Source organism: Typopeltis vanoorti, chromosome 6 (assembly GCF_054136105.1).
Source record: "Typopeltis vanoorti isolate ZY-2024b chromosome 6, IOZ_Tvanoo_1.0, whole genome shotgun sequence".
NCBI classification, from domain to species: Eukaryota; Metazoa; Arthropoda; class Arachnida; order Uropygi; family Thelyphonidae; genus Typopeltis; species Typopeltis vanoorti.
The window spans coordinates 157,226,875-157,254,760 of NC_143554.1; the positions used below are offsets into that span (position 1 = coordinate 157,226,875).

The 27,886-nt window shown below is 35.8% G+C and overlaps 1 protein-coding gene across 3 annotated transcripts in view; it reads right to left on the reverse strand.

Moving 5' to 3' along the window:
• rept (RuvB-like helicase 2 rept) overlaps nt 1–27,886 on the reverse strand; it is a 190,777-nt gene that overhangs the window by 49,415 nt on the left and 113,476 nt on the right. For all 3 annotated transcript variants that reach the window (XM_090394501.1, XM_090394503.1, XM_090394502.1), the window contains one exon: nt 12,534–12,751. In XM_090394501.1, coding sequence (XP_090250627.1) covers nt 12,534–12,751 — 218 coding nt within the window. The remainder of the gene's footprint in view (nt 1–12,533; nt 12,752–27,886) is intronic.

Consider the following 27,886-nt stretch of genomic DNA (forward strand, 5'->3'; position numbering starts at 1 on the left):
AGAAATAAGCCTAAGATGTCGAAGAAGAATGGAAAACATCTAAAAACGGATCAACAACAAAGGAATTTTTGCAAGTATCAGAAGCAGACTCCGGCTGGAAACTGACACCATCTCGCTACTAATGAGACGTGGTACATTAAGACATTATCTAAATAGTTTCTATATTCTGGGAATCTCCATTTTCCATTTGCTGTCCACACTTTCAACAGAAGGTCCATCATTTACTTCAGGAGATGAATGGCAAGTTTCAAAACAGAGACTTATCCAAAAATAGCACTCAACATTATTTAATTTTGATTATATAGAGAAACCTGTGGAAAATTCATGACTAAGTTTAACACACGTGAGCCACAGTAGTAATTATTTAATTTTGCCAACAGGATCAATTTTTAATCACTGTAATGTAATATAAACTACTCATAATGTTTAACTATATAGTGTAAAATATGTAGATCATCATCATCGCAAACCATAGGCACAGCACCCGTAGGTGTCAGATGTCATGTTAACTATATGGTCCCAGTCATGTCTGTTCATTGCAGCATGACTTAATTCTTGAAGGGTTCCCCCAACACTAGTCTTTAATATCACTGGCCCCACTCACAGTGAGGATGACTTCTGACATTTGTTCCGCTCACTGGGCGAAACACCAATGACTTTAACTTTCTGTCACTTCACATTCTACAAATATGTCCAAAGAGTTTTAATTTTCTTTGTATGACTTTTTGAAAGAGTCTATTTTAGTTGTATCCTTCTGTAGGCTTCTTCATTTATCTTTTGAGCCCATCCAATTCGTAAAATTTTATGATAACACTTTCTTTCAAAAGTCAGTATTCTTCTCTCTGATTTCTTTGTCATTATCTAAGTTTCACAATCATATAACATACTGCTAAAGATGCATGTCTCAAGAATACTTAGTTTGGTTTTTAGGCTGATATTTCAACTCTTCCAAATTTTGTCCATGGATTTTAGCACTGTGAAAGCCTTCGCAGTCCTAATTGTAATTTCTTTTTTACAGTTTAGATCATGTGTTATACAACTTCCAAGATAGGCAAACTATTCCATATTCTCAAGTTCCTTTCCATCTACAATAATCTTTTTTCCAATCTCTCTTTCACCAAAATCCATTGTTTTTTGTCTTTTCTATATGTTTGTGATTGTCTGTGAAAGTACTGGTGGTGGTGGTCGGCAGTAGATGGCATTGGTGTAGTTGCGGTTAGTTGGTGGATTGAGTGAAGGAGACAGAGTTGTGGAGTAGGTGTCCTCCCTCGATGAGTCTTTGGACTCTCTGGAGGTGTATAATAATAATATAATATATTCATCCTCCATCTGTATCTTTTCCCTTCTCTATTTAGAATATATATATCACTTGCTCTAGTTTCATTTTGTCTTCTTCAAGTAAAACAATGTCACCTGCAAAGCACAGGTGGTTGAGTCTTATTCCATCAATGGAGATTCCTATATCCTCATTTCTGATTTTGTGATTGTGGCCTTTTTAAGTCCACAATGCATGTAAATACTTTTTTATTATTTCTTCGTGCCTTTTCTGTGATGAGCCAAAGGGCTAATATCTGTTGTATGGTACTTCTATCTTTTCGGAACCCTGCTTGTTCATCTGCCATATGTTTTTGTATCTAGTTTTTTAGTCTTTCAATTAGTATAATTGTTGAGACCTGAATGCGTTTGGTATCAGGAGTCTAGAAAAACTAATAACTGGTATGAGATCTAACACAGAGAGTCAGGGAAACTAAATTATAAAAGGAGGAATGGTAAGTATGTGAGAGTAAAAGCAACAATGTTATACAACTGTGTTAATGATGGGAATGGGCTTTGTCGTGGAAACGTTGATGAGAGAGAACAATTTCAACTTTGTGTTTGTCCCATTCAGACCCATCAAACATGTCCAAAGATGTCTAGATGTATGAGGGTTGTTTGAAAAGTTTGGTAAATTTCCAATAGACGGTGACACAATTCATTCATTCATACCAGTGTCACTTTTATTCGAAGAAGTGGATGGCAGCGCAGATCAAAGCCAAGTTAGATGCAGTTCATGAGACTCAGCAGCAGCAGCATTAAAGGCTATTTATTTCTGAATAAATGAGTTTAAATGTGGTCGTAAGTCCATCGGCCGTGTTTAAACACTTTGAAGCATGCTCCAGATGCCCAACTGAGGTCACTACGAAGGAAATGATTGACAAAATCCATGGTATTGTTATGGAAGACAGACGAGTGAAAGTGCATGAGATTGCTGAGATTGTAAGCATCTCAACTGAACGGGTGTATAATACCCTGCACAAAAAATTTGTGTTTAACTTATTTTTTTACTAAACTTTCAAACAACCCTCGTATAAGGCACTAAAGAAGAATAGAGATCTGTAAGTTGTCAACTGTGTCATGCAGACTGCAGACAAGAATATACAAAAGAACATGCAAGTAGATTATTATGTCTGTACAAGAATGCTATGAGTATCAGAAACTATGGGGTATAATTTGTTGCCTTAATCAATATGTTGAGACTCAGATTGTAGACATTAGTGAGACCTGGCAATCAGAATCAGACATCATGGCATTTAAAGGCAAATATATTAGACGAAAAATAGTCACAGAAGATAAAATTCTAAAATTATACAGTTTAATTATTTAGGTTGCATACTAACATTTCTTAAAAGGTTGGAGTAGTGGTGAAAGAAATGAAGAAGGTAAAAAAAATCATAGAATATGCTGTGGCCTTCGATCTGGCTATAGCTAACACGTGGTTCATGAAGAGAGTTGGGCATCTGATAACCTATAAGAGCGGCGATAGAATGAGTCAGATTGACTATATTATGTTCCGTAGGAAACATCTGAAGGAGGTGAAAAACTGTAAAGTGATTAATGGAGAAAGTGTAGCAGCACAACACAGGTTGGTTGTGGTAGACTGTGATATAAAAGGGGAAAAGAAGAATAGACAGAAGTGGTGGGTACAGAGGAGAATAAAGTGGTGGAAATTGGAAGAGGAAGGACCAAGGAATAAGTTTAAAGAAGAGGTATTGAAAGAAATGAAGTTACCAGAGGATGTGGAAGAATGGTGGGACATTAATAGTCGGAATATTAGAAAAATTGAAGAAGAGGTGCTTGGTATAACATCAGGAAAGGGACCACCTGAGGATAAGGAGGCATGGTGGTGGAATGAGGAGGTGCAGTTGGAGATCAAGGAAAAGAAAGAGGCAAAGAAAAAATGGGACATGACTGGAACTAGAGCCGACAAGGAGGCATATAGATTAGCAAAGAAAAATGCAAAGAGAGCTGTGGCAAGGGCGAAAGCGAGGGCAGTTGATGAGGTTTATGAAGAACTGGAGAGAAACGGTGGCGAAGCTCAGTTGTTGAGAATAGCGAAAGACAGAGATAAGGCCTCGAAAGACATAACATCAGTCAAGCAGATAAAGGATGCCTCAGGAGTAGTATTACAAGATGAGGACAAAATCAGAGGAAGATGGAAAGAATATTTCCGAAAACTACTAAATGAGGAGAATCCAAGAGAGAGGTGCGAGGATGGAGAGGTAAATGAGAGACCGGTGCAAGACATAAGTAGAGAGGAAGTGGTTTGGGTACTGAGAAAAATGAAGAATGGAAAGGCTGTGGGAGCAGACCAGATACCTGGGGAAGTGTGGAAAAGTTTGAGCAATGAGGTCGTGGATATGTTATGGGATCTGATGTGTAAAATAGCCCAACAGGAAAAGATACCAGGGGAATGGAGGAAAAGTATTCTCGTCCCAATCTACAAAGGAAGAGGAGATGTTCAAGACTGTGGCAACTATAGAGGAATCAAGCTGATGTCACACACATTAAAAATATGGGAAAGAGTAATTGAAGCAAGGTTATGGCAGGAAACAAAAATTGGTGAGGAGCAGTTTGGATTTATGCCAGGAAGAGAGACAACGGATGCAATATTTGCGCTAAGGCGATTGATGGAGAAATATAGAGAGATGCAAGTGGATCTGCACATGGTGTTTATAGACCTGGAAAAGGCATACAACAGAGTGGCCAGGAAGGAGGTATGGAGGTGTATGAGGAAGAAGGGGGTGTCGGAGAAGTACGTGAGGTTGGTGAAGGAGATGTATGAGGGAACAGAAACTCAGGTCAGGTCTAGTGTCGGCATGACAGAAGGGTTCCCTATTGTCGTAGGGCTACACCAAGGGTCAGCTCTGAGCCCCTACCTCTTTGACCTGGTCATGGATGTACTAGTGGAGGATGTCAAGAAGGAGGCACTATGGAGCATGCTGTTTGCTGATGACGTTGTTCTATGCGAATCATCCCGAGAGAAGCTTGAAAATAAGGCGCTAAGGCGATTGATGGAGAAATATAGAGAGATGCAAGTGGATCTGCACATGGTGTTTATAGACCTGGAAAAGGCATACGACAGAGTGGCCAGGAAGGAGGTATGGAGGTGTATGAGGAAGAAGGGGGTGTCGGAGAAGTACGTGAGGTTGGTGAAGGAGATGTATGAGGGAACAGAAACTCAGGTCAGGTCTAGTGTTGGCATGACAGAAGGGTTCCCTATTGTCGTAGGGCTACACCAAGGGTCAGCTCTGAGCCCCTACCTCTTTGACCTGGTCATGGATGTACTAGTGGAGGATGTCAAGAAGGAGGCACCATGGAGCATGCTGTTTGCTGATGACGTTGTTCTATGCGAATCATCCCGAGAGAAGCTTGAAAATACCCTGGAAGAGTGGAGAAAGGCATTGGAGGAGAGCGGCATGAGAATTAACCGGGTGAAGACTGAATATATGTCAACGGGGAGCGACGAGGATACTGTCATACAACTCCAGGGTGAAAGACTAATTTCACGGAAGAAATTCAAGTACCTTGGGTCAGTTGTCGAGAGGAATGGTGACCTGGATGAGGAAATACAGCACCAAATAACATGCGGTTGGATGAATTGGAGGAAGATGAGCGGGGGGTCCTGTGTGACAAGAGAGTGAGTTGTAAGAGGAAAGGAAAGCTCTATAAAATGGTGGTGAGGCCGGCGATGCTCCATGGTGTGGAGACGTGGCCTATAACCAAGGCACAGGAGAGGAAGATGGAGGTAGCGGAGATGCGGATGTTGAGATGGATGAGTGATGTGACAAAGAAGGACAGGATAAGGAATAACTACATCAGAGGGATGGTTAAGGTGGGACCAATTGGCAAGAAGATGCAAGAAAGTAGGATGAGGTGGTTTGGACATGTTTAGAGGAAGGGTGACGAGTATGTTGGTAAACGAGTGGAGTATATGGAGTTGGAGGGAAGGAGGAAAAGAGGCAGGCCCAAGCTCAGGTGGAGGGATAAGATGACAGAGGATCTTAGGGAGAAAGGATGGAGTCTAAAGGATGCTCTGGACCGGAGAACTTGGAAGAGGAAGGTTAAAGATTGGTACGCCGACCCCGTTTAACATGGGATAAGGCAGAGTGAAAGAAGAAGAAGAAGAAGAATAACATTTCTTAAAAGACAAAAATATAGCTGAAAAAATATAAAAAAATTCAGAAAATCTGTGTAACAATTAAAAGGCCACTGAGAGAGAGAGGAAAAAAAAGAAGACAAGAAACCCAACTTAAATTTTATGAAGTAATGACCACTCCTACTCTATTGTTAATTTTACGTGTGGACTGTGCCATTTGGAAAATTTATCTATACAGAGGGTCCTCGACATGCGTCGTTTCGACTTTATGGCAGTAATCCCATAAATAATTTAAAAAATAAATTTCGACTTGAAGCAGCACGACGTAAAATTCAAACGTCGTGAGCGAACTTGTTTGTGAGCGTGGCAGAAGAATATGCCGTTACGCACCGTTTGGGTCTCAGCATACACTCTTTGGGTATTGCATGCTTTGTTTACATCCGCTCTCTTACTTTTGTGTTTGTGTTTTTTTGTGACTTTTTACCCTTCAATATGGCTCCAAAATGTAAGGCAGACTCTTCCGATGGCAGTGTCGAAGGAAAGGAAAGCCATTACATTAGAAGTGAAATTAGATATTATTAAAAGGGCAAAAAAGGGAGAAACGCCATGGACATCGGCTGCCCGTTGAACTTAAGTCGTACCACAGTCGGGACTATTATCAAGGATAAAGTTCGCATTCTTGAACACATGAAAGGATTGGCACCCATGAAATCGACTGTGATTACGAAAAAACATAGTAGACCCATGATTGAGATGGAAAGGCTTCTTGTTCTTTGGCTGGAAGACCAACAACAACGGCATATCCCAATTAGCCTCATGTTAATTCAAGAAAAGGCGAAAAGTTTGTTTGAGGCATTGAAAAGTGAAAGGGAGGAAACGAGTGCAGGTGAAGAGTTTAATGTTAGTAAAGGTTGGTTTATGCAGTTTAAGGCTCGGAGCAATTTACATAACCTTAAGGTGCAAGGTGAAGCTGCTAGTGGTGATTTTATCCAACCACGGAATAAAAGGTAAAGAATTGTTTTCGTTTTTGTTTTTTGTAATCATCTGTACAGAATGTACAGTTACATTTGTCATTTTGAGGATTATTCTCATTTTTATGTGGGTTTTTTTATTACAGTTTCATTTTTGTCATTTTTCTGTACTATACAGTAATTATGTTCTCCCTTTCATTTTCCTATGGCCTAGTTCTGTTTCTTGATATATATATATATATGTATGACTTTAGGGTGTTTTAGGTTAGGTAAATAACTTAGGCTATGGTAATTCCAACTTCATCGAAAATCGCCTTACGTCGGTCCGTAGGAATGGATCTCCAACGTAACTCGAGGACCCCCTGTATTATATTTAGTAATGCCCTGTGTTGTCTTTGTCTTTAATTAACCTTCGTTAATATGATCAGCCGTCTTAACTTCGAATGCTGTCATACACACACACACACACACACACATGCTTATACTATATCTTATCTCTCAACGCTCTAGCAAATTTATTTGTTTATCAACTGTACCAGATAGACTATATATTTATGTTAGAGGTTTAATGGAATATTAACAGCACTGAGAAAGGATTAAAACTAATTTTAATACTTCCAATATTTCGTCTCCATCACAGAGACATCTTCAGGGATTACAAAAACTTTTTGTAACAACACACACACACACACACAAATACAATACAAAGTGAAACTAAAGCCCTATCTAGGTGGTGCACCCTCTATGGGCATTTGCAGGTGGCCTGGGATGTAAAGAGGGATCTCTGTAAAGTTTCCCAAATTTTGGGAAGTTTAATGCAACCTGCAAATGCCCATAGAGGGCACACCACCTAGATAGGACTTTAGTTTCACTTTGTATTGTATTTGTGTGTGTGTGTTGCTACAAAAAGTTTTTGTAATCCCCGAAAATGTCTCTGTGACGGAGACGAAATATTGGAAGTGTTAAAATTAGTTTTAATCCTTTCTCAGTGCTGTTAATATTCCATTAAACCTCTAACATGAATTCTTAACAGCACTTAAGCCTCAACATACATAGACTATATATTGAGAGTGAGAGTATAAGACGTTAATCCAAAGACAATGTAGGTATCTTAATTGTATTCTTGTTACCTGCTTTAATCTACTCTAACTTAATTCAGTCATGGGAAATAATTAAAATTCTTGCATGCTTTCTCAAGCTGGTTCAAAATTTTTAGAGATAGTACAATGACAAATTACAGTACAGTATGTTGTTTAGGCCTAAGGAGTATTTACAGCATACACACACAAAGTAGATACAAATCCTTTACTACTCTAAACTTTAGCTCTGAGATAGTTTAAGATCTAAACATTACGCAATTTTGAAACACACACTGGTTAAGCATAAATCACTATTACTTATACAATCACTATTACTTACAAATTCCCCCTTTCACAAACAGTCCATCACATTAATTAAATGTTCCACAAGAATCTTCTTATCTTTTACTTCACTCACTGTGTTGTTCCTTCCTTTCCTGATGATTCGATACAATGTTTCCCTCATAGTGGCAATCCAAATAGATCACAAACAAAGCTTCTCTTTTACACTCCAACCATGAATGGCGGTGATCTTCAGATAGGAGAACGCCTTGAGAACTCTGAAGATGAACCAACAAAGCTTCTCTTTCACTTCCCGACTGCAAGTGTCATGATCACAGGCAAGAGAATGCCTTGAGAAACCAGGGATAAATTTGCTTACTTACGAGGTGCTTTAAATAAGCCTAGATTTCCGTCTTTTTCAATTGCGCGTGCTTCTCTAAACTGGTCACGTGCTCACCCTTGAGTATATTTACGCCATCTTTGCATGCTTTTCAAAATCCTTGTCCTTGGCACTTGTTGACCTTTGGATACGATGACGTCATTCTTTGCAAGTCTTGTAACTTTCTATTTATGGTGATCTTCTTTGTTCTTTACTAATCTTACCGTAAACTTCTTGACTCATGTGCCACATTAGTATAACAAAGGCTGAACACTATAACTTACAAAGAATAACATTTTAGTGAATATTTTACATATCTCATCTCATTCTCTTTTTTCCCTCTTTTACCTTGTAGTGTCAAGGGTTTATTAATCATTGGACCTCAAACCATTCACAGGATAAGGTGGTCAGCCCTACGCCCCGGTGTATCCTATGTCCATAGTGTTGAGTTCTCAAGGCCGGTTTGCCTGCTTTGTGGGATGAAAAACCCCAGGATAAATTGGTTGAAAAACCCTACTGCCCACACCCAAGACTGGCTAAGTTGGATGAGGAAGATGAGAAAGGATGAGGAAGATCCTTTAGCTCCTCACGTCACCGACGAGAATCAAACCTAGGCTACTCCTTCCCCAAGCATATGGTTGCGAAGCATACATCCACTAAGCTAACCTTGCGGACATAGTTTATATCAACTACAATAATTAGCATTAGGTATGAACTTTGGTTATTTCTTTCAGTAATGGCAAAACAGCTGCTTTCCCATTATCATATTCCCACCTGCCATCTCATCCACTTTCCATTTCCCATTCCCAATGGTGATGGAAAATGGGATACAACATACACAAAAAAGGGATGGGGGGGAGGGGGGAAGAAGAACCAGTAAAGCCAGAACAGGCAAATGCCTAACTTTTATATATAAGGAGCTGACCATGTAAAATCAAACATCATAAGTAATGTAATTACTCATCATGAGAAATTTTACACATAAATGAAGAAGTGTAGAGAAGGATACAACTAAAAGAGACTTTGTTTTAAAAAGTCATACAAAGAAAATTATGGTACAGAAATATGAACTGTTAAAAGGAAAGATAAAAGGTGAAATATGGCAGCAGAAACTAGATTTCTAAGAACAATTAATGGATGCCCACACTTAGACCATATAAAAAAATGAAGACATTAAAAGAGTTAACTATTTATAGTTTAAGATCAAGGAATATGGAAAGAAATGGAAAGATATTGGCTACCAAAAGAAGCAGACAAAAAAGGGATGGGAGGGGGAGAAAGAAGAACCAGTAAAGCCTGAACAGGCAAATGGCTAACTTTTAGATATAAGGAGCTGACCCCTTTCATCTAACATTAGCAATAGTAATTAATAATCAATACTAACATACCTGAACATCTCAACAGAAAGATGATTGCCTATTTGATGCATTTTTAAGTTGATTACTTGAAAGATTTTATATTTTAATGTATATTAATACTGAACTCAGTAATGAGGCTGAAACAGTATTAGATTTGAAAATGGGAAATGCATGAATATAAGTAAGCAAGAATATAATAGTAAACTAAAGAGAAAGAACAAAAATTAAAAAGACAAGAAACATAGAAAATTTATACTATTCATGGCGATGTACTTGCTTTTCAAATAAATCATGTCATAATGCTGAGGAGTAAAGGAGAGTAATTAGTTATGAAGTGCCATCTGGTTGTGAATATGTAGGTTTGTATGTGTGTTTACTGCATAGTAGTCGGTTCTTATAACTAAAGACTGAGCAATTTAATTTGCTTTTGTTTTCTTGAAAATTAATGACAGTGACCTTTTTAATATTCAGGATGTGTTTTAATTGTACAGCATGTAGAGAAATATATTTCAGTAGTTGTGTTCTTTTGTTTATGCTATGTGGTTTGATGGAAGTAGTCAAGTATGGAAATATTGCATTCATGGTAATGTTCAATAAGAGTGATTCCACAGAACGGATAATGAATCAGATGCAGCTAGCTGCATCCAGGATGACAGTTGAATTTGTACATAATATTAAGACATCGTATACTGGATGGTATTATTCTGGTTTTATGTTTTAGTGAGTTTGTAGTTGATTACTAGTTGTAAAGATAATTTTGTAACTGGAATGCACTGAGATATGTTTGATAGTTTTACAGATGTTATGAATATATGGGAATTTATAACTGTACAAGTTTTTGGTATGTTGTGTTAGATCTGAAACGGGCAACCTCATTCTAAATGAGGTCACCTTTCCAGAGTCTAACAGAAGATATCCATTAAATGAGCATACTTATCATTTTGGCATATGTCTTAAAAGAAATAACAAACAACTGGCAATTTAGAATAAGAACTGTTTGTATGTATCGTAGTTAGTATGTTTATACTTTAATGTAACTGTAAGTCAAAAAAAAAGGAGGGCTCAAATGAGAGTAATTATCAGTGAATTTCTACATGTGAAAGAATGCCAATAATTCGGTAAGAAGGGGCAAAGGTCACCCAATACTACAATAGCAGCGTAAGCGTCCGTGGGTGCTACGTCTGAGAAAACATCAAGATGCATGCATTCCTGGAATTGGAAAGCCCCGTATGAGGAACGGTGAAGTCACCCAGTCAGGGACGAATCAAAAGGGCGAAAGGAGAGATCAAACTCGGAAAGGTGGCGCTCTTGGGGAACATATAAAACTTGCAACAGAACCCACCCCCCCCATTTTGTTTGTTCCTGTATTCTCACCGTGTGCTTCGAGTGGCATCATGTTTCAGTTCTTATCCTTAAGAGCTGATCTTCGAGAAATCCCAGTATGGCACCACCACAGAACACAGCAAATTTTGAGCGCAGGCCGTCGGTAAGGAATAGCATCGACATAAATCCTTAGTAAGGAAACCGAGCCCCCGATCCAGGGAGAGCACGTGATTCCCACGTGGCAACAGAACCCTGTAGGAAGGAAGGACGGATGGAGAAAATCCCGAAGGAACCTAAGATAGAGTAGATAAGTACTTTTTCATATTCTAGCCCTTTAGAGAACTTGACTAACAGAAAATGGAAGAAAGTATATCTCGAATTAATAATAAGGACAAGCATGAAGAATTAATATATGTGTGTATGAATCTATGCCATTAGACTGAATTCTGAGAACTATTAACTTACTAGAGATTCTGTCGTAACCTACTCGAAGGAGACCAATAATGTGCCAAATACCTAGCTGTTCCTTTTATGTTGTAAACTAAATATTTAATGAGTTGTAGGAATAGTGTTGTAACGATTAAGAAATCCATGTTTATCTAAGAATGAGAGTGAGAGAAACGTAAGAGTTTTAACCTAGCATGAATGTCAATTTTGTCTTTGTATTGTAAATTAATTATGAATTCATTAAATTTGTATGTTACCATTCATGCTCGTTTTTCTGACCATGTGACTGACCTAGACCCTTCATAAAAATACGAACCTGGTGATCATATACATGTGCAGGGACATCCTAAATAAGAAAGGAAAAGGGGCACGACTGCATACAGACTAGAAAACCTACGGCTTCTGATTTAAGCAAATTATATTAGTAGCATCTGATACTCTATAACCTTCCTAAGCCTAGTTTAACTCTGTCCTTAAAGCCCAGACTGGCGCAGGAAATAAATTTGTCTGAGCGAATGTGGATGACTTAGGGGAACATAGAGATCAGGGAATTGGTATATTCTGGGGGCCCAAATATTTAGAGATTGTCAGATAAGCAGTAAGATCGTATACTCAATGTTAGGCAGATGATTTAGGGATATATAAGGGTCAAAAACAACAACAGACAGAGGCCAACATATATATATTAAGGCAAAGGAAAGAGTAGTAACCACTAAATCAAATAGCATTGGTCAAAGAAAAAAAAGGGCGACGTATCAGTTGATTTGTGATGACAGAGGATTTTGAACTATATGGAGATGACCGGTATATGAGCAGTTGAGGATACTGCCAGTGCCAGAAGAGCTCTTTTAGGATTTCTTGGTGTAGTACAGTGGTTGAAGATGAGTATTTGTAAGCATTAACAAATTTTGTTAATATTACCAATTCTTTTATATAGTAAGGAAAGCAGGATGAGCATAATTTAAAATATTTGTTGATTATGACATACTTTCGTGTTTATGTGGAGATCTGATAGTCAGATTTTTAAAAACATGATAGATTTTTCTTACTATGGTGAGAGAGGAAGAGGAATAGAAGATGTAATTCAATGTGGATGAGGGAAAGCTGAGATGTCCACTAATGTTTTGGCCCAAAAGAAGACAAGAATCATTATCAAAATCAGTATTCAAATGTCATCTAATTCAAGTGTCAACTATTTGTCCATTAAGAAATGCATAAGTGAAATGAATTTATAAATTCATAAAAATTAAAGATTATGGACATTATTATATGACTTACCAGAAAACAATGCAAGAAATCCTTGTGTTCGGCTATTAATAACATCTATCTCATGCAAAGTGACCGTATGTACCACTTCTTTTCGTTTCTGTAGCTCTCCTTCTGGACACTGCACAAATTTAGTCTGTGGGCCCATAGCATCATAGTCTCTAGCACGGGTAAACGAACGACCTAGTCTAGTGATTTTTCCTGTTGCTTTGTCGATTGTAATGATGTCCCTGTTTAAAAATATGTGATTTTATGTGTGAAATTAACTTAATTATTATAAATTTTATAAGTATTAAACTATCAAGATTCTAAAATAATTAATAAGATTATAAAAAATAAACATAATTATTACTATCACTATTACAAAAGACCTCATCACCAGAGGCCATATCAACCATTATTCCTATAATACCTATCATACTCTTCCTTGAACTCATTCAGAATCTATTCTATAAAACTCCTCTAGTAACTTATATTATTATGATATCCCCAACTAACCATTTTTGCCTATCAACTAAACTTTATAACTCCCCAACTTTTTGGCTTTACTCATGAGGAAAATTACACAGACCAGACCAGTCACCATTGTGGTCTTTTGTATCTGAATCCCCTTTAACATTTCCACATCCCCAAGAAATTTTGCACAGTAGTTCTGATGGCCATATCAAAGCCTTCCTTATTATTCCAGAGAGGAATAATAATAACCTCTTTCTCTCTACATGTGAGTTCTTCAACATTAAGTAATCTTTTGAGTTATTCTGCTCACTTTTGCAATGTGCCTTGTGAAGTTCAATTCTCTGTCCACATCACTCACAAATATCCTTTGTCTTATCAATTTCTTGAAATCCATCATACGCAGCTCTTTTCATCAAAACGTGCATAACTGCATGTTGCTACATTAAACTTACAACCATTACCCTTTGCCCGCATTGCAATATCTCTATGTTACTACAAAATTAATAATGGAAAAACTCACATAAAAAGATTATTTAATAGTATAATTTTCGCCTGTGTCACAGGCATCTTCAGTACATTTTAAGTTCAAATTAAACAATAACTGACAATTCCAAAAAGCACCACCTAAGTAGCTAGTGTAAGATAACTAAAAAGGTCAATAAATTTCCTTAAAAAAAATAATAATAATAATTATATATACAATAAAAGTTAGGAAAGATTAGCTGAATTATAAAGTACTATCTCCCATAAAGGGGATAAACGTAAACCATCAGATTGGTTTAAGTTAGGGGAGTGAAGTAAAGTTTTGCATGTTTCTTTATAAAGCCATTCCATGAGGAACTGACTTTTGTGAAGGACTCTTGTCTTTTTCCAATAAACTCTATGTCTAGAGATGATGGCATGTTCTGCAAGTCCAGATTGTTCAGGTTCAAGGTATTGAATATAAGACTGGCGTTCTTCTAGCTGAACAGAGGCAGATCTTCCTGTTTGTCCAAAATAAGATAATCCACAAGAGCAAGGAATCTGGTAAACGCCTGGAGAATTAAGGTGTGGAAGCTTGTCCTTAGGAGAAGTGAGAAAACTGGAGATTTTTCTGAATGGTCGAAAGGCAACAAAAATATTCAGTGGTTTTAAAACTTTTGCTATACGTTCACTAATGCCTTGTACATAACGGATAGGAATGTGCGTTATTTCTTCTGTATTTGAAGAGGAAGACATATTAAAACTACTCGAAGCTCTTTTGATGAAGGAATTTTTATATCCATTAGATAGAAAGGAAGAAGTAATATATTGCAGTTCTTTCTGTAATAGATCGTCTGAAGAACAAAAGGAGTGGGCCCGATGAACCAGTGTTTTAATAGTTCCTGCCTTCTGACTGGGATGGTGATGAGATTCAGCATGGATATAATGGCCTGTATGAGTCTTCTTTCTATAGACTGAGAAATGTAGGTTACCATCTGGTTGGCGAAGAATTAGAAGATCTAAAATGGCTAACTGCTTATTTGATTCTACTTCTAGGGTAAACTGGATCCTTAGATGAAGTGCATTTAACTTAGTGAGAAACTGTTGAAGTTCATCAGAGGAGCCATTCCATATAGCAAAAATGTCATCGATATCTGAACCAATGAGTAGGTCTGGGAGAAATGTTGTCAAAGATACGTTGTTCAAAATGTTCCATAAATAAGTTGGAGATAGCAGGAGAAAGAGGATTGCTCATTGCTGTTCCTTCAATTTGTTGATACAACTTATTTTTAAAGGAAAAATAACCAGAATGTATTACAAAATCAAATATTTTTACAATGTCTGAAGGAAATTCCTATTGCAGTAATTCAATGCTTTCAGATAAAGGAACATTTGTAAATAAAGAAACATCATCTAAACTGATCATGATATCCGAAACGTCCAAATAAAGATCTGAAATTTTATTTTTGAAATCCAAAGTATTTTTTATATAAGTATTAGTTCTTCCAGTTGAAGAAGTGAGAAGACTTGATAAAAATTTTGAAATTTTGTAACTGGGACAACCTATATAATCTACAACTGGCCTCAACGGAATGCCTGGTTTATGAACTTTCGGAAGACCATACAATCTAGGTGGATGACCGAAGAAGGTTTTAAGTTTTTTCTTTTGATCTTCATTCCATGTAGATACATTATCTATAAGAGAAGTAAGTTTCTTCACTTGACTCCCGATAGGATCCGATGTAAGAGGCCTATAAGTTGAATAGTCACAAAGTAACAGAGACATTTTTTCTTTCATATTCCTTCCTATCTTGAATAACTACAGTCTTTGCCTTGTCAGCTTTCGTAATAATTAAATTATTGTTATTCTTAAGTGATTTCAATGCTTTAAATTCAGAGTAAGAAAAATTAGGACGTGGAGGTTTGGCATTAAAAAGAATTTTCGCACATTCAAAATGTAACTTGTTGGCTGTTTTTTTGGGATAAGGATTGAATACTCTGTCTATCTATGAAAAAAATCGATCAGGGGCACCTTATTCAGTGCAACAGCAAAATCATGTCCTTTTGATAAAACAAAACGCCCACTGTCTGTTAGTGGATGTCCAGAAACATCGATAACTATTTTATCTGTATCCCTAACAATATTACTGGATCTAGAGAGACTAACCAATGATTCAAACTTGCGCTTTAATTTATCATGAGAATCATTAAAGACCTTTAGGTAAGAAGCCAAAGATATGTGCAATAAAGTGTTAAAAGTTTCAGCCGTTAAAACAGATTCTAGAGCCTTCTTGATGTCCATAATTTCTCTATTTAAGAGGGCTAGAGATTTCTTAGCATCATGTAGCTGATAATTCAAAAAAGACTTACTAGCTTTTAAATAGATCTGGTGAGCTCTTGGAGACCTAAAAACGTCTTTTATTTTACAACAGGTAGGAATAACCTGAGCCATCTTACATCGGTTTAGGAAAATTATTCTGTTAATGCATTTAGCCTTCTTTACTAATACTTTGTTGTATCTAGCAGATTGTTTGGAAATAGATGCTCTGTAAAGTCTCACAATAAGTTTTAATAATGGCAAACCATGAGCAGACATATAAATACAAAATTAATAACAGAAAAACTCACGTATAAAGATTATTTAATAGTATAATTTTTGCCTGTGTGTCACAGGCATCTTCAGTACATTTTAAGCTCAAATTAAACAATAACTGACAATTCCAAAAAGCGCCACCTAAGTAGCTAGTGTAAGATAACTAAAAAGGTCAATAAATTTCCTTAAAAAAAAAAAATTATATATACAATAAAAAGTTAGGAAAGATTAGCTGAATTATAAAAGTACTATCTCCCATAAAGGGGATAGACGTAAACCATGATCTGTTTAAGTTAGGAGAGTGAAGTAAAGTTTCATATGTTTCTTTATAAAGCCGTTCCATGAGGAACCGATGGTTTACGTCTATCCCCTTTATGGGAGATAGTATGCCTTCACAAAGTGATCATTCAACAATTAAACAAACACCAATCTTTCTACTTATGTCACCTCCTTATCATCAACATCTTTCAAGTTATCCTACCAGAAATCATTCTTTCTTTAACTCTCATGTAGATGGGATTGCCACTGGCTTGCTTGCTTAGTTTCTCTAAAATTCTGATTTTGTTCTTCTCAACAAGATAGTCATGCTTCTTGCTTGTGCTTTATATACTTACTCAAGATTGCTGATCACCTTTCTCTTTATATTCCCTCCACAATATTTTCTGCTTTTAGCAGCTTCTGTTTAATAATAATACTTATCCATTTAAATCCTGCTTGATTTATCCTCCAGCCCTGAGGTAAGCTGAGTGATACCTCTCTCTTCTTATATTTCCTAATACTTATGACAATAGTATACCTGATCTATAATATTCCCTAAAATCCACAAGTACTCTTGCATCATGTAATGCCTACTGAGTTCCTATTCAAAACCTGATAAACTATATTGATGCAAATACTCTTACTTGCATGCCACATCCTAATGTAAAATCTCTTGTGGTGAAAAATAGAAATATTTTTCACCTATATCGATTTTACATGGGCCATTAAATACATATAATTAGAAATGCATGTAACATGTTTAATGTATAATAATTTTTAATATACGGTTAAAATAACTGAATGCAGAACCACAAGCTAAAACTAAAAAGCTCAGACAGGATTAGGCTAGTGAGTGAATGTCAATAACAGTCTCAAAGACCGGACTATGAGTTTTGCTGCCAAAACCTACTGTAAGCATGGGTGATAAGGGAGCTACCGGTAAATCCAGGAATTTTTTTGGATATGATATAAAAGGCGGAGATTGAGGCTCGAAGGCTCTTATTTTTGTTCCTTGGGCAAGCTTTTCGAGGATGGGAAGAGTCACAATTCCGCAGTAGTTTCTGGAGATCATGGGGAGTTCGCTGGCAGTATTACAAGATATCCTTCTGTGAAATTCTTCGAAGAACGTACTGATCCACGTGCGTGCTGATTTGCAGTAGCTGACGAAGTTCCTAACATCAATGAAAAATGCATTAAAGTTACAAGGAAGGAATTTGAAACCGTCAGATAATGCCCGATCACAGCATTGCGCAAGAAAAAGGAAGGAGCCAGTGGAATTCACCCTTAACCCTTTTGGATTCAGGACTGTACATAATATAGAGACCTTGTAAGTAGACTGCTTTATGTTAGTAGCCTAGATTGTGTGTACAGAAGAGATAGATGTTGGTTCTGTCTAACTAATAGTATAATGTGTTTGAAGAAGTCAGAAAACCAAACGTCAGTTTAAATGTGTATAATAGAATACTATAGCTTGAATAATGCTTGTGTTACTTAATGTTAAGATTGTGCATAGTGTAATTTTGCCTTATGTTAATGAGAAAAAGGTTGTGTGCGCTAAAATCTGTCCATGTGTTTAATAAGTTGAGTGTAAATAATTTGTCTAATGCTTTAAGTGAACTGTCCTAATGAATGTGTGGAGAATCAGGATTAATACAATTGAATAATAGCAACGTAGATTAAGGATCTGGTCCCAGCCAGAGGCTTTTCCTAAGTCTATGAGTTCTAGTACGTGTGAGACTATACTTCACGGCCTTGTATTTCTTGCATTTGTCTCTGTATTCTCTAAGAGCACAAGCTGACTTATTTGACAGGAACTTTTGATATGCTTTCTTCTTTTCCTTCACTGCCTCTTTAACTTCCTGTGTCCACCAGGGAGTTCTGATTTTTCTATCCTTGCAGACAACCTCACCACATGCCTCTCTGGCTGAATCAATCAGTATTTTCTTGAAGGCTTGCCACTGAATCTCCAAGATTTGGTTCCTGTTCTCAAACTCTTTCATTTTTTCTTCAATAATCTTTCTGTATTTTAGTCTACAGTTCACATCTGAGAGCTACTCAACTTTTATTTGCTTTAAAACTTTCTTACATGTTATTCTTTTCAATATGAAATTCAATTTTATCCTGCTCAAGACTAAATAGTGATCACTTCCAATTTCAAATCCTCTGTACACTCTGGTGTACTGCACCAGGGAAAAAACATCACTATCAACAATAACATAGTCAATGAGACTTTTCTTATTCCTTGCCTCTTCTCTCCATGTGAATTTGTGCATATTTTTCTGTTGGAACATGGCGTAAGTAATAACCAGTCCATGTCTTGAGCAGAAATCCAACAGGTATTTGCCATTATTATTAGCTTTGCTCTTTTCTCCAAATTTTTCCAAAATATTTTTGTGTCTCTGACAATCATTTCCTATTCTGCTATTTAGATCCCCAACAAGTATCAACTTTTCCCTTTTCAGTGTGTCAGCTGCTTTCTATAAAGCATCAAAATATTCCTCCACTTCTACCTTAGTGGACCCTTCTGTGGGACCATAGGCAAATAATTCTCGTCGTCCAGTTCCATATTCTCATATTTGCCCACATCACTCTACTCAAGACTGCCTATCATTCAAGAAGATTAGTGTCATATTTAGTGTTGAATACTATGGCTACTCCCTCTTTTCCTTGATTGTTATTGCCTGAATATAACATTTTGTATTTATTGTTTAGAAAGATTTCACCAGTTTTTGTCTTTTTTGTTTCAGTCACCCCTATTATGTCGATCTGGTTCTTATCTAATTCCTCAGCTAGCTCCATATCTTTGGTATTCAGGCTTTGAAACTTATATTGATACTACCGATCTGTAACTCTGGTGATGTTGAGTTGGGGTGTGTTTTCAGATTTGTTCCAGTAGCAGACTTTTCGCTGTTTGCCCTGGTTCCCTGGCGAAAACAACAGGGGCCTTGTTTAACTGGGCGACAGCCCAGCCGGCATGAAATTTTGTCAAGTTGTACCATCATGTTGTATTTTGGTTTAAGAAAATAAGAATACAATTTGGTCAGCTAAATCCCAAATTGTCAGCCCATTCTCGTTCATTCAGTATCCAGGTAGATACCCAACAGGGTGCACCACGAGAAGGTGAGAATTGGACATTAGCTCAGAAGACGTGGTCAGTTCCCTGCATTCCTTTAAAGGGTATGTGGAGGTCTCCTCTCAGTTATATAGCTTTGACCCTTAAGCTAAAAAAAAAAAAAAATATATATATATATATGTATTAAAAAATATTGACTGACTGGAAACCGAGAAAAATTAAAACAAAGTTTAATAGTACAACTAGTTTCAGCTTGTATCAGCCTTCTTCAGGTACACATTACAAAAGAAATAACCAGCAAAACATAATATTGATTAGAAAGCATATCAAAAATTCCTGGAAAATAAGTCAGCTTGTGCTCTTAGAGAATACAGAGACAAATGTAAGAAAGCTAAACACTGTGCAAAACTAGCTAATCAAAAGTCAAGGGAGGACTTTGGCAAGAATATAGAAAATAAATATCAAGAAGTGGCAAGATATTTTGGAGGTTGTTGAATAAGCTTAGAAAAGGAGGAAAGAGTGCTGTAAAAGGAGTTAGAGATGATAAAGGTGACATGAAAACGGGAGAAAAAGATATCCTTGAAGTATGGAGTAATTACTTCGAAAAATTGCTAAATGAAACAAGTAGTGACAGCACAGGTAAAAAACACTCAACAGGCATACAGTCAGGAATACATATCCATACTTAAAGTAGAAAAAGTCATTAAAGGGTTGAAATGTGGAAAGGCAGCAGCAGTGATATTTGACCAGAAATGCTTAAGTATGGTGGTATAAAAGTCTTACAGTGGGTGCACTGCATAGTTCAGAAAGCCTGGACAGAGGGACGAATTCCAGATGAGTGGAGTAGAGCTCTCATAGTACCCATATATAAAAAAGGGAAATAAAATTTAATTACAGAGGTATTTCTGTACTGAGTGTTCCTGGTGTTAAATTGTGAATGAAGTAATGTTATGTAATTTATTTTTTTTTCATTCACATTTAACATTGCTTATTAAATATTAATCATGGCTTATATAAAATTATTTATTATTACTTAATTGAGAATTACTAATTAAATATCTAATTAAAACCTGATCTAATATAAGTTTATAGAATAATAAAATGTATAGAATTTTGTATAACCAAATATATATGATGTAACGTAAAGTGTTATTTTATATTTAACTGTATATGTAATCAAAAAGTTGAAGAAGTAGCTTAAATATTATGTTGTTCTTATTTGTGAAATATTTAATGTTATGTAATCACTCATGTAGCAGTAATAGAGCATACATTACATTGGCGAAATGTTTACGCTTAGTCTATTGTCATGGAGAAGCACGCGTAAACAACCACGAGTGGAGTAGAGCGTGGCGTTCGAACGTAAGGTGGGAGTGAAGGTCATAGAGAGATAAAGCAGAAAGAGAAGGAAGGTCAGAGATAAGACAGAGAGAAAGGAAGAGAAGAATTATTATTAAGCGAGGGAGGAGAGAGTTTTGCGGAACCAAGATTATAAGATCCTTAGGGCTGAAATTTATGAAAATAGTGTTCGGAAGTGAACCAATAAGTAGTGAATCATAAAGTTTAATGTTATAAGCGAAATCTGCTGTTGTTATGAAGAAAGGTTGATACCGTAATCAGATAAAAGGAAACTGGACAGTCAATGCGAAAATTCTGATTAGTTCCAGTTAATCTGGATTACGATTAAATTCTATGTTGCCCTAGGAAGAGGTTATATTGATTACTTGGAGAAAAGTGAACAGGAAAAGATATTAGTACCTAATTACTGTTGTTTGGAATAGTGAAGTGCGACTTACAGTAATACAGTTTAAACTATGGAGAATATTTGTTATGTGTGTTCCGCTAATGTTAATTAAGTTAATTCATAAGTGCTCTCTCAATAATTTGATATATTGAAGAATTTGTCTGGTAAGAGTAGTTGTATAAGTTTCTCTATTCTAGCATTAACTGTAATATACCTCCAATGCTCAAGGTCCGGGAATATATTTGCTTGGAATATAGCTTACGTAGTTTATTGCCTGCTGTGAATATAAACATTGAACTGATAGATTTGTGAAGACTGAATAAGATGTGAAATTGTTATATTAACTTGAGATAAGAAAATTTGTGTTTTTGAGACTGTGAATAGTATATGAAAGTTAGAACATTGAATTAGCATCAGTGACCTAAGAAGATGTGTTAAGTTAATTGTATAGTTCCATTTTAAAATAGAGTTCTTGTATTTGTTGACCATATCATATATTAAATGTTTTATTTTGTTGATCTAAATATTGTGTTTGCCTGAATTCCTTATTATTGCACCGTTCATAAATATTCGAATCTTGCGGGAACCCCAAGTAAAAATGATAATAGATGATTCGGCCTAATGAGATGACTGTTAACTTAATTTAGAACTGATCCTACTATTTATATAGACTAATCTAAGAATAGGGTGGGGCAGTATAAATATAAATTTCCCTACTTTTGGATCGGTGATCATTTCGTAATTAGTTGTATTATTCATAAAGGTGACTTGAAACTAGATAGATTTAGAACACGACAGAAAAGAGTCGTCACGACAAATGGCGCAGCAGTCGACAGGATGTGATTTAATAGGTAGGAATTAAATTTAACAACTATAAGATAAGAAATTGAATTTAAGTTTAGTGATAATAATCGTAGAATTACTCCCTGAAATTTTAGAAAGTGAAATAATTAAATCACAGTGAACTGGTTATAATCTGGACTCAGGCAAAGATAAAAGTTTATTTTAAGGTAGAAAGATTATTGTATTTATTGAGATAGTAATTTATTAATCACTATGGCTGTCACATCAAACTCTGAAATGAATGACAGTGAATTTTTTCGTACTGTAAACCCGCAAGAGGTTTTTCCCCAATTTTCAGGTGAAGAATCAGATGATGTACTATTTTTCTTTACCTATGTTGAAAAACTTAGAGAAATTGCAGGTTGGACTGATTTTCAATTGCTAGTTTTAATTAGAAGCAAATTAGTGGGTAAAGCAAAAACATTTTTGCATTCTTCTCCAATACTTCAAGAAACTTTTGAGTATTCCAAATTTAAAGACACCTTATTGTCTCAATTTTGTAAACTTAGAAGTGTAGGTCCTAACTTGTGGAAATTGCAGAAAATTGTTCAAAAGGATAAAGAGACTGTTACTGATTTTTACAATAGGTTATTAACATTGGCCAACAGTTTGAATGTTACTGGTGAAGATAAACCTCACTTAGATTGGGCTGTGTTCCAACAATTTAGACAAGGTGTTAGGCAAGAATTAAGAGAAACAGCCTACAAAAAGAAAATTTCTACTTTAGAAGAGTGTCTCAAAAGTGTTAAGGAAAAAGAACAAATACTAGGTGACCTTTATCCCTCAACCAATGCAAGTCTTGTGAATGTCGTGAAAGAAACTGATAGTTCATTCAACCAATCAGAAATAGAAAGGAGAAATAAAGTTGAAAAGGAAAAAGCAAAGAATACTGGAGAAAATTCAAGTAGTGTAAACTACATGACTGAGAGTAAAGAGCAATTAGACAAGAAACTGATGACAGAAGTGAAATCTTTAATTCACCAGGAAGTGAATAAGTTAAATCAGCCTATAATGGATAGTCTTAATGAAGTTGTGAGACAGTTATCAGCTATTAATTTGAAGTCTCAAGAAAATCAAAACCCCACTACAGGTAAAATTGATGAGATGATCAAACATGAGGTTGAAAAACAAAGTCAACCTATTTTAAGTAGCCTAGATAAGGTGATGCGAGGATTAAATGATGTTAGACAACAAATGTCTGCTATTCCTCAATCCAAGACAGAGACAAAGCAAGGAAATCCTCTTAGGTGGTATAATTGCAACAAAATTGGACATTATGCTAGGAACTGCTTCCATAACAAGGAAAACTACTTTAACAATAGATGGAACTCAAAGTTTGGATACAAACCCCACAGTAGAAATAAAAGAATTCAGAATTATCAAACATCTAATGAGAGAATGATGAGAATTAGAGGTGATATCCTGGGCTCTAAATGTGACATCTTATTAGATACAGGATGCAATGCCTCTACCATCAGGATGGATTATTTCCTAACATTAAAGAACAAACTGTGGAAGAGCACTGCCAAGCTGAGACAACCTGTAAAGATTACTTCTCTCTCAGACTCAAACTTTATGGCATATGAAAAGCTTCGAGCAGGAATATACCTGCCAGAATTTGGACTGTACGTGTGGCAAGACCTACTTGTTGTCCCCACTACTTCCAATCTAGATTCTCACATTATCTTGGGAACAAACTTCTTAGCAAGATATCAATTTTCTTGTGACTTTTCTAAGAAAGAAATAACCCTGATGAACAAAAGGAGATATATCAGGAGAAATGAAATTCATGATTGTGATAAGACTAACTATCAAACAAAACAGTTTAGATTGCCACTTAAATCAGGACCATCTACTGAAGAAAAATCAGCTGTGAATCAGTCATCTAATAGAGATAGTGATGATAACTCTCATGTAGACATTCAATCTGATACTCCTCTTCTTACTGATGAGCAAAAAGTAGTAGTGACAAAGCCCAAATCAGAAGTTACCACTAATAGCAAACCAAAGGTTGAAGTCAATTTTGGTAAAATGTCTAATCTATATTGTAGAACATACCACCAAGATGTGAGACAACAAAAACTTAATTCTAATAATGGAAAACGTGAATTTAATTCAAAGAAGAGAATCCTATACTACAAACTTAGAAGACATGCAGAAATTGATAATAATAGTAATAAGAGAATTGATGATAATATGAAAGAGAATAAAGGCACAAATTATAATAAGGAACCAAATTTCAGTAAAACTTGGTATTACTTGAGAAATCGAAAAGGAAATATGTGATTCAGTTTGTTTTTTTTAAAGGAGCCTAGTGTCAAAAGAAAAATTTTTCTTATAATAAAAATTTTTCAAAGAAAGGGTGAGCCTATGTTAAATTGTGAATGAAGTAATGTTATGTAATTTATTTTTTTTTCATTCACATTTAACATTGCTTATTAAATATTAATCATGGCTTATATAAAATTATTTATTATTACTTAATTGAGAATTACTAATTAAATATCTAATTAAAACCTGACCTAATATTAGTTTATAGAATAATAAAATGTATAGAATTTTGTATAACCAAATATATATATGATGTAACGTAAAGTGTTATTTTATATTTAACTGTATATGTAATCAAAAAGTTGAAGAAGTAGCTTAAATATTATGTTGTTCTTATTTGTGAAATATTTAATGTTATGTAATCACTCATGTAGCAGTAATAGAGCATACATTACATTGGCGAAACGTTTACGCTTAGTCTATTGTCATGGAGACGCACGCGTAAACAACCACGAGTGGAGTAGAGCGTGGCGTTCGAACGTAAGGTGGGAGTGAAGGTCATAGAGAGATAAAGCAGAAAGAGAAGGAAGGTCAGAGATAAGACAGAGAGAAAGGAAGAGAAGAATTATTATTAAGCGAGGGAGGAGAGAGTTTTGCGGAACCAAGATTATAAGATCCTTAGGGCTGAAATTTATGAAAATAGTGTTCGGAAGTGAACCAATAAGTAGTGAATCATAAAGTTTAATGTTATAAGCGAAATCTGCTGTTGTTATGAAGAAAGGTTGATACCGTAATCAGATAAAAGGAAACTGGACAGCCAATGCGAAAATTCTGATTAGTTCCAGTTAATCTGGATTACGATTAAATTCTATGTTGCCCTAGGAAGAGGTTATATTGATTACTTGGAGAAAAGTGAACAGGAAAAGATATTTTAAAGATACCAAGCAATTTTAAACCTGGTTTTACTCCATTTCCCAAGTAAGCAAACAGACTAAAAGTCAAGTTTGCGCCTGCAATTGATGCAAGTCTAACTGATCCCACAGGTAGTGCAGGACCAGGGCAACTCGTGGCAAAGGTGGAACAAGCTCCGATCACTAATCTTAATATTTACCCTTAATGCCAAAACACATCTCCAAGAAGGGGATGTATGATGTTTTGTATTAAAGGCAAGGGGCCACTACCCAGACCGGTTTCGACCTTTATTGAGGTCTCGTCAGTGGGAGCTAGGCTTAGAAAATACCAAGATTTAGTAATACGGAGCTTGTAAGTATTTCGCCAAAACAAGTTACCATAAGGTGTTTTAACCTTATTAAATAAAAATCTCTGGAGGAGATATAAATGTAGAAAGTATTTTTACCTTGGGTATAAATATGTTAAAGATACCAAGCAATTTTAAACCTGGTTTTACTCCATTTCCCAAGTAAGCAAACAGACTAAAAGTCAAGTTTGCGCCTGCAATTGATGCAAGTCTAACTGATCCCACAGGTAGTGCAGGACCAGGGCAACTCGTGGCAAAGGTGGAACAAGCTCCGATCACTAATCTTAATATTTACCCTTAATGCCAAAACACATCTCCAAGAAGGGGATGTATGATGTTTTGTAATTACATCCCCTTCTTGGAGATGTGTTTTGGCATTAAGGATAAATATTAAGATTAGTGATCGGAGCTTGTTCCACCTTTGCCACGAGTTGCCCTGGTCCTGCACTACCTGTGGGATCAGTTAGACTTGCATCAATTGCAGGCGCAAACTTGACTTTTAGTCTGTTTGCTTACTTGGGAAATGGAGTAAAACCAGGTTTAAAATTGCTTGGTATCTTTAACATATTTATACCCAAGGTAAAAATACTTTCTACAGGAAAAGATATTAGTACCTAATTACTGTTGTTTGGAATAGTGAAGTGCGACTTACAGTAATACAGTTTAAACTATGGAGAATATTTGTTATGTGTGTTCTGCTAATGTTAATTAAGTTAATTCATAAGTGCTCTCTCAATAATTTGATATATTGAAGAATTTGTCTGGTAAGAGTAGTTGTATAAGTTTCTCTATTCTAGCATTAACTGTAATATACCTCCGATGCTCAAGGTCTGGGAATATATTTGCTTGGAATATAGCTTACGTAGTTTATTGCCTGCTGTGAATATAAACATTGAACTGATAGATTTGTGAAGACTGAATAAGATGTGAAATTGTTATATTAACTTGAGATAAGAAGATTTGTGTTTTTGAGACTGTGAATAGTATATGAAAGTTAGAACATTGAATTAGCATCAGTGACCTAAGAAGATGTGTTAAGTTAATTGTATAGTTCCATTTTAAAATAGAGTTCTTGTATTTGTTGACCATATCATATATTAAATGTTTTATTTTGTTGATCTAAATATTGTGTTTGCCTGAATTCCTTATTATTGCACCGTTCATAAATATTCGAATCTTGCGGGAACCCCAAGTAAAAATGATAATAGATGATTCGGCCTAATGAGATGACTGTTAACTTAATTTAGAACTGATCCTACTATTTATATAGACTAATCTAAGAATAGGGTGGCGCAGTATAAATATAAATTTCCCTACTTTTGGATCGGTGATCATTTCGTAATTAGTTGTATTATTCATAAAGGTGACTTGAAACTAGATAGATTTAGAACACGACAGAAAAGAGTCGTCACGACACTGGTAAGATTTACGCGAGTACACTTGAGAAGAATTGTGGAAGAAAAGCTTGGTGAAGAACAAGCTGGATTCAGGCCAAATAGAGGCTCTCAGGATCAGATGATCTTCACTTTATGAGAAATAGTTGAGAAAGCATGGGAATATAACGAAGATCTATATTTAAGTTTTGTCGATCTCGAAAAGGCATATGACAAGGTGCCAAGAGAGTAGCTATTCAATATGCTACAGTTATATGCTGTCAATGGGGCATTATATCAAGCAATACTTAGTCTTTATTCAAGTTGTCAGTCAGCAGTTAGAATTGAAGGAAGTACAAGAAGATGGTTTAATGTTAAATCTGGTGTGAGACAAGGATGTACATTATCCCCTATGGTATTCATTATCTATATGGATCACATTATGAAGGAAAGTGGTATTAAACATGATATCAAAATTGGAGATGTTAATGTCAGCTCTTTGCTTTATGCGGATGATGTTATACTTCTAAATAAATCCACTACAAGTCTGCAAGATTCTCTGACTAAATTGAATAACTGTTGTAATAGATATGATATGAAGGTCAGCAATAAAAAGACAAAGACAATGAAAATAGACAGAATCGTTGAAAATGTCAACTGCGTTGTGAACGGTGAACCTGTGGAACAAGTAAACACTTCAGCTACTTATGCACGATTTTTAGTGAAGATGGTAAATTAAATATGGAAATAGTTAACAGAATCAACATAGCTGGTATGATAGGAAGTCAATTAAATAAATTCATATGGAATAAGAGAGAAATTAGTCGGAACACTAAATTAGCAGTATACAAGACAGTGTTCAAACCAGTTTTAACTTATGGCTCTCAGAGCTGGATCAGAAGTAAAGCACTTGATCAAAGACTAGAGACCGCAGATATGAGAGTCCTGAGAAAGATTAGAGGCGTGAACAGATGGCATGAATGGCAATATCATATTAAAAACGAGGATATTATTAAAGAATTTGACATTGTCAG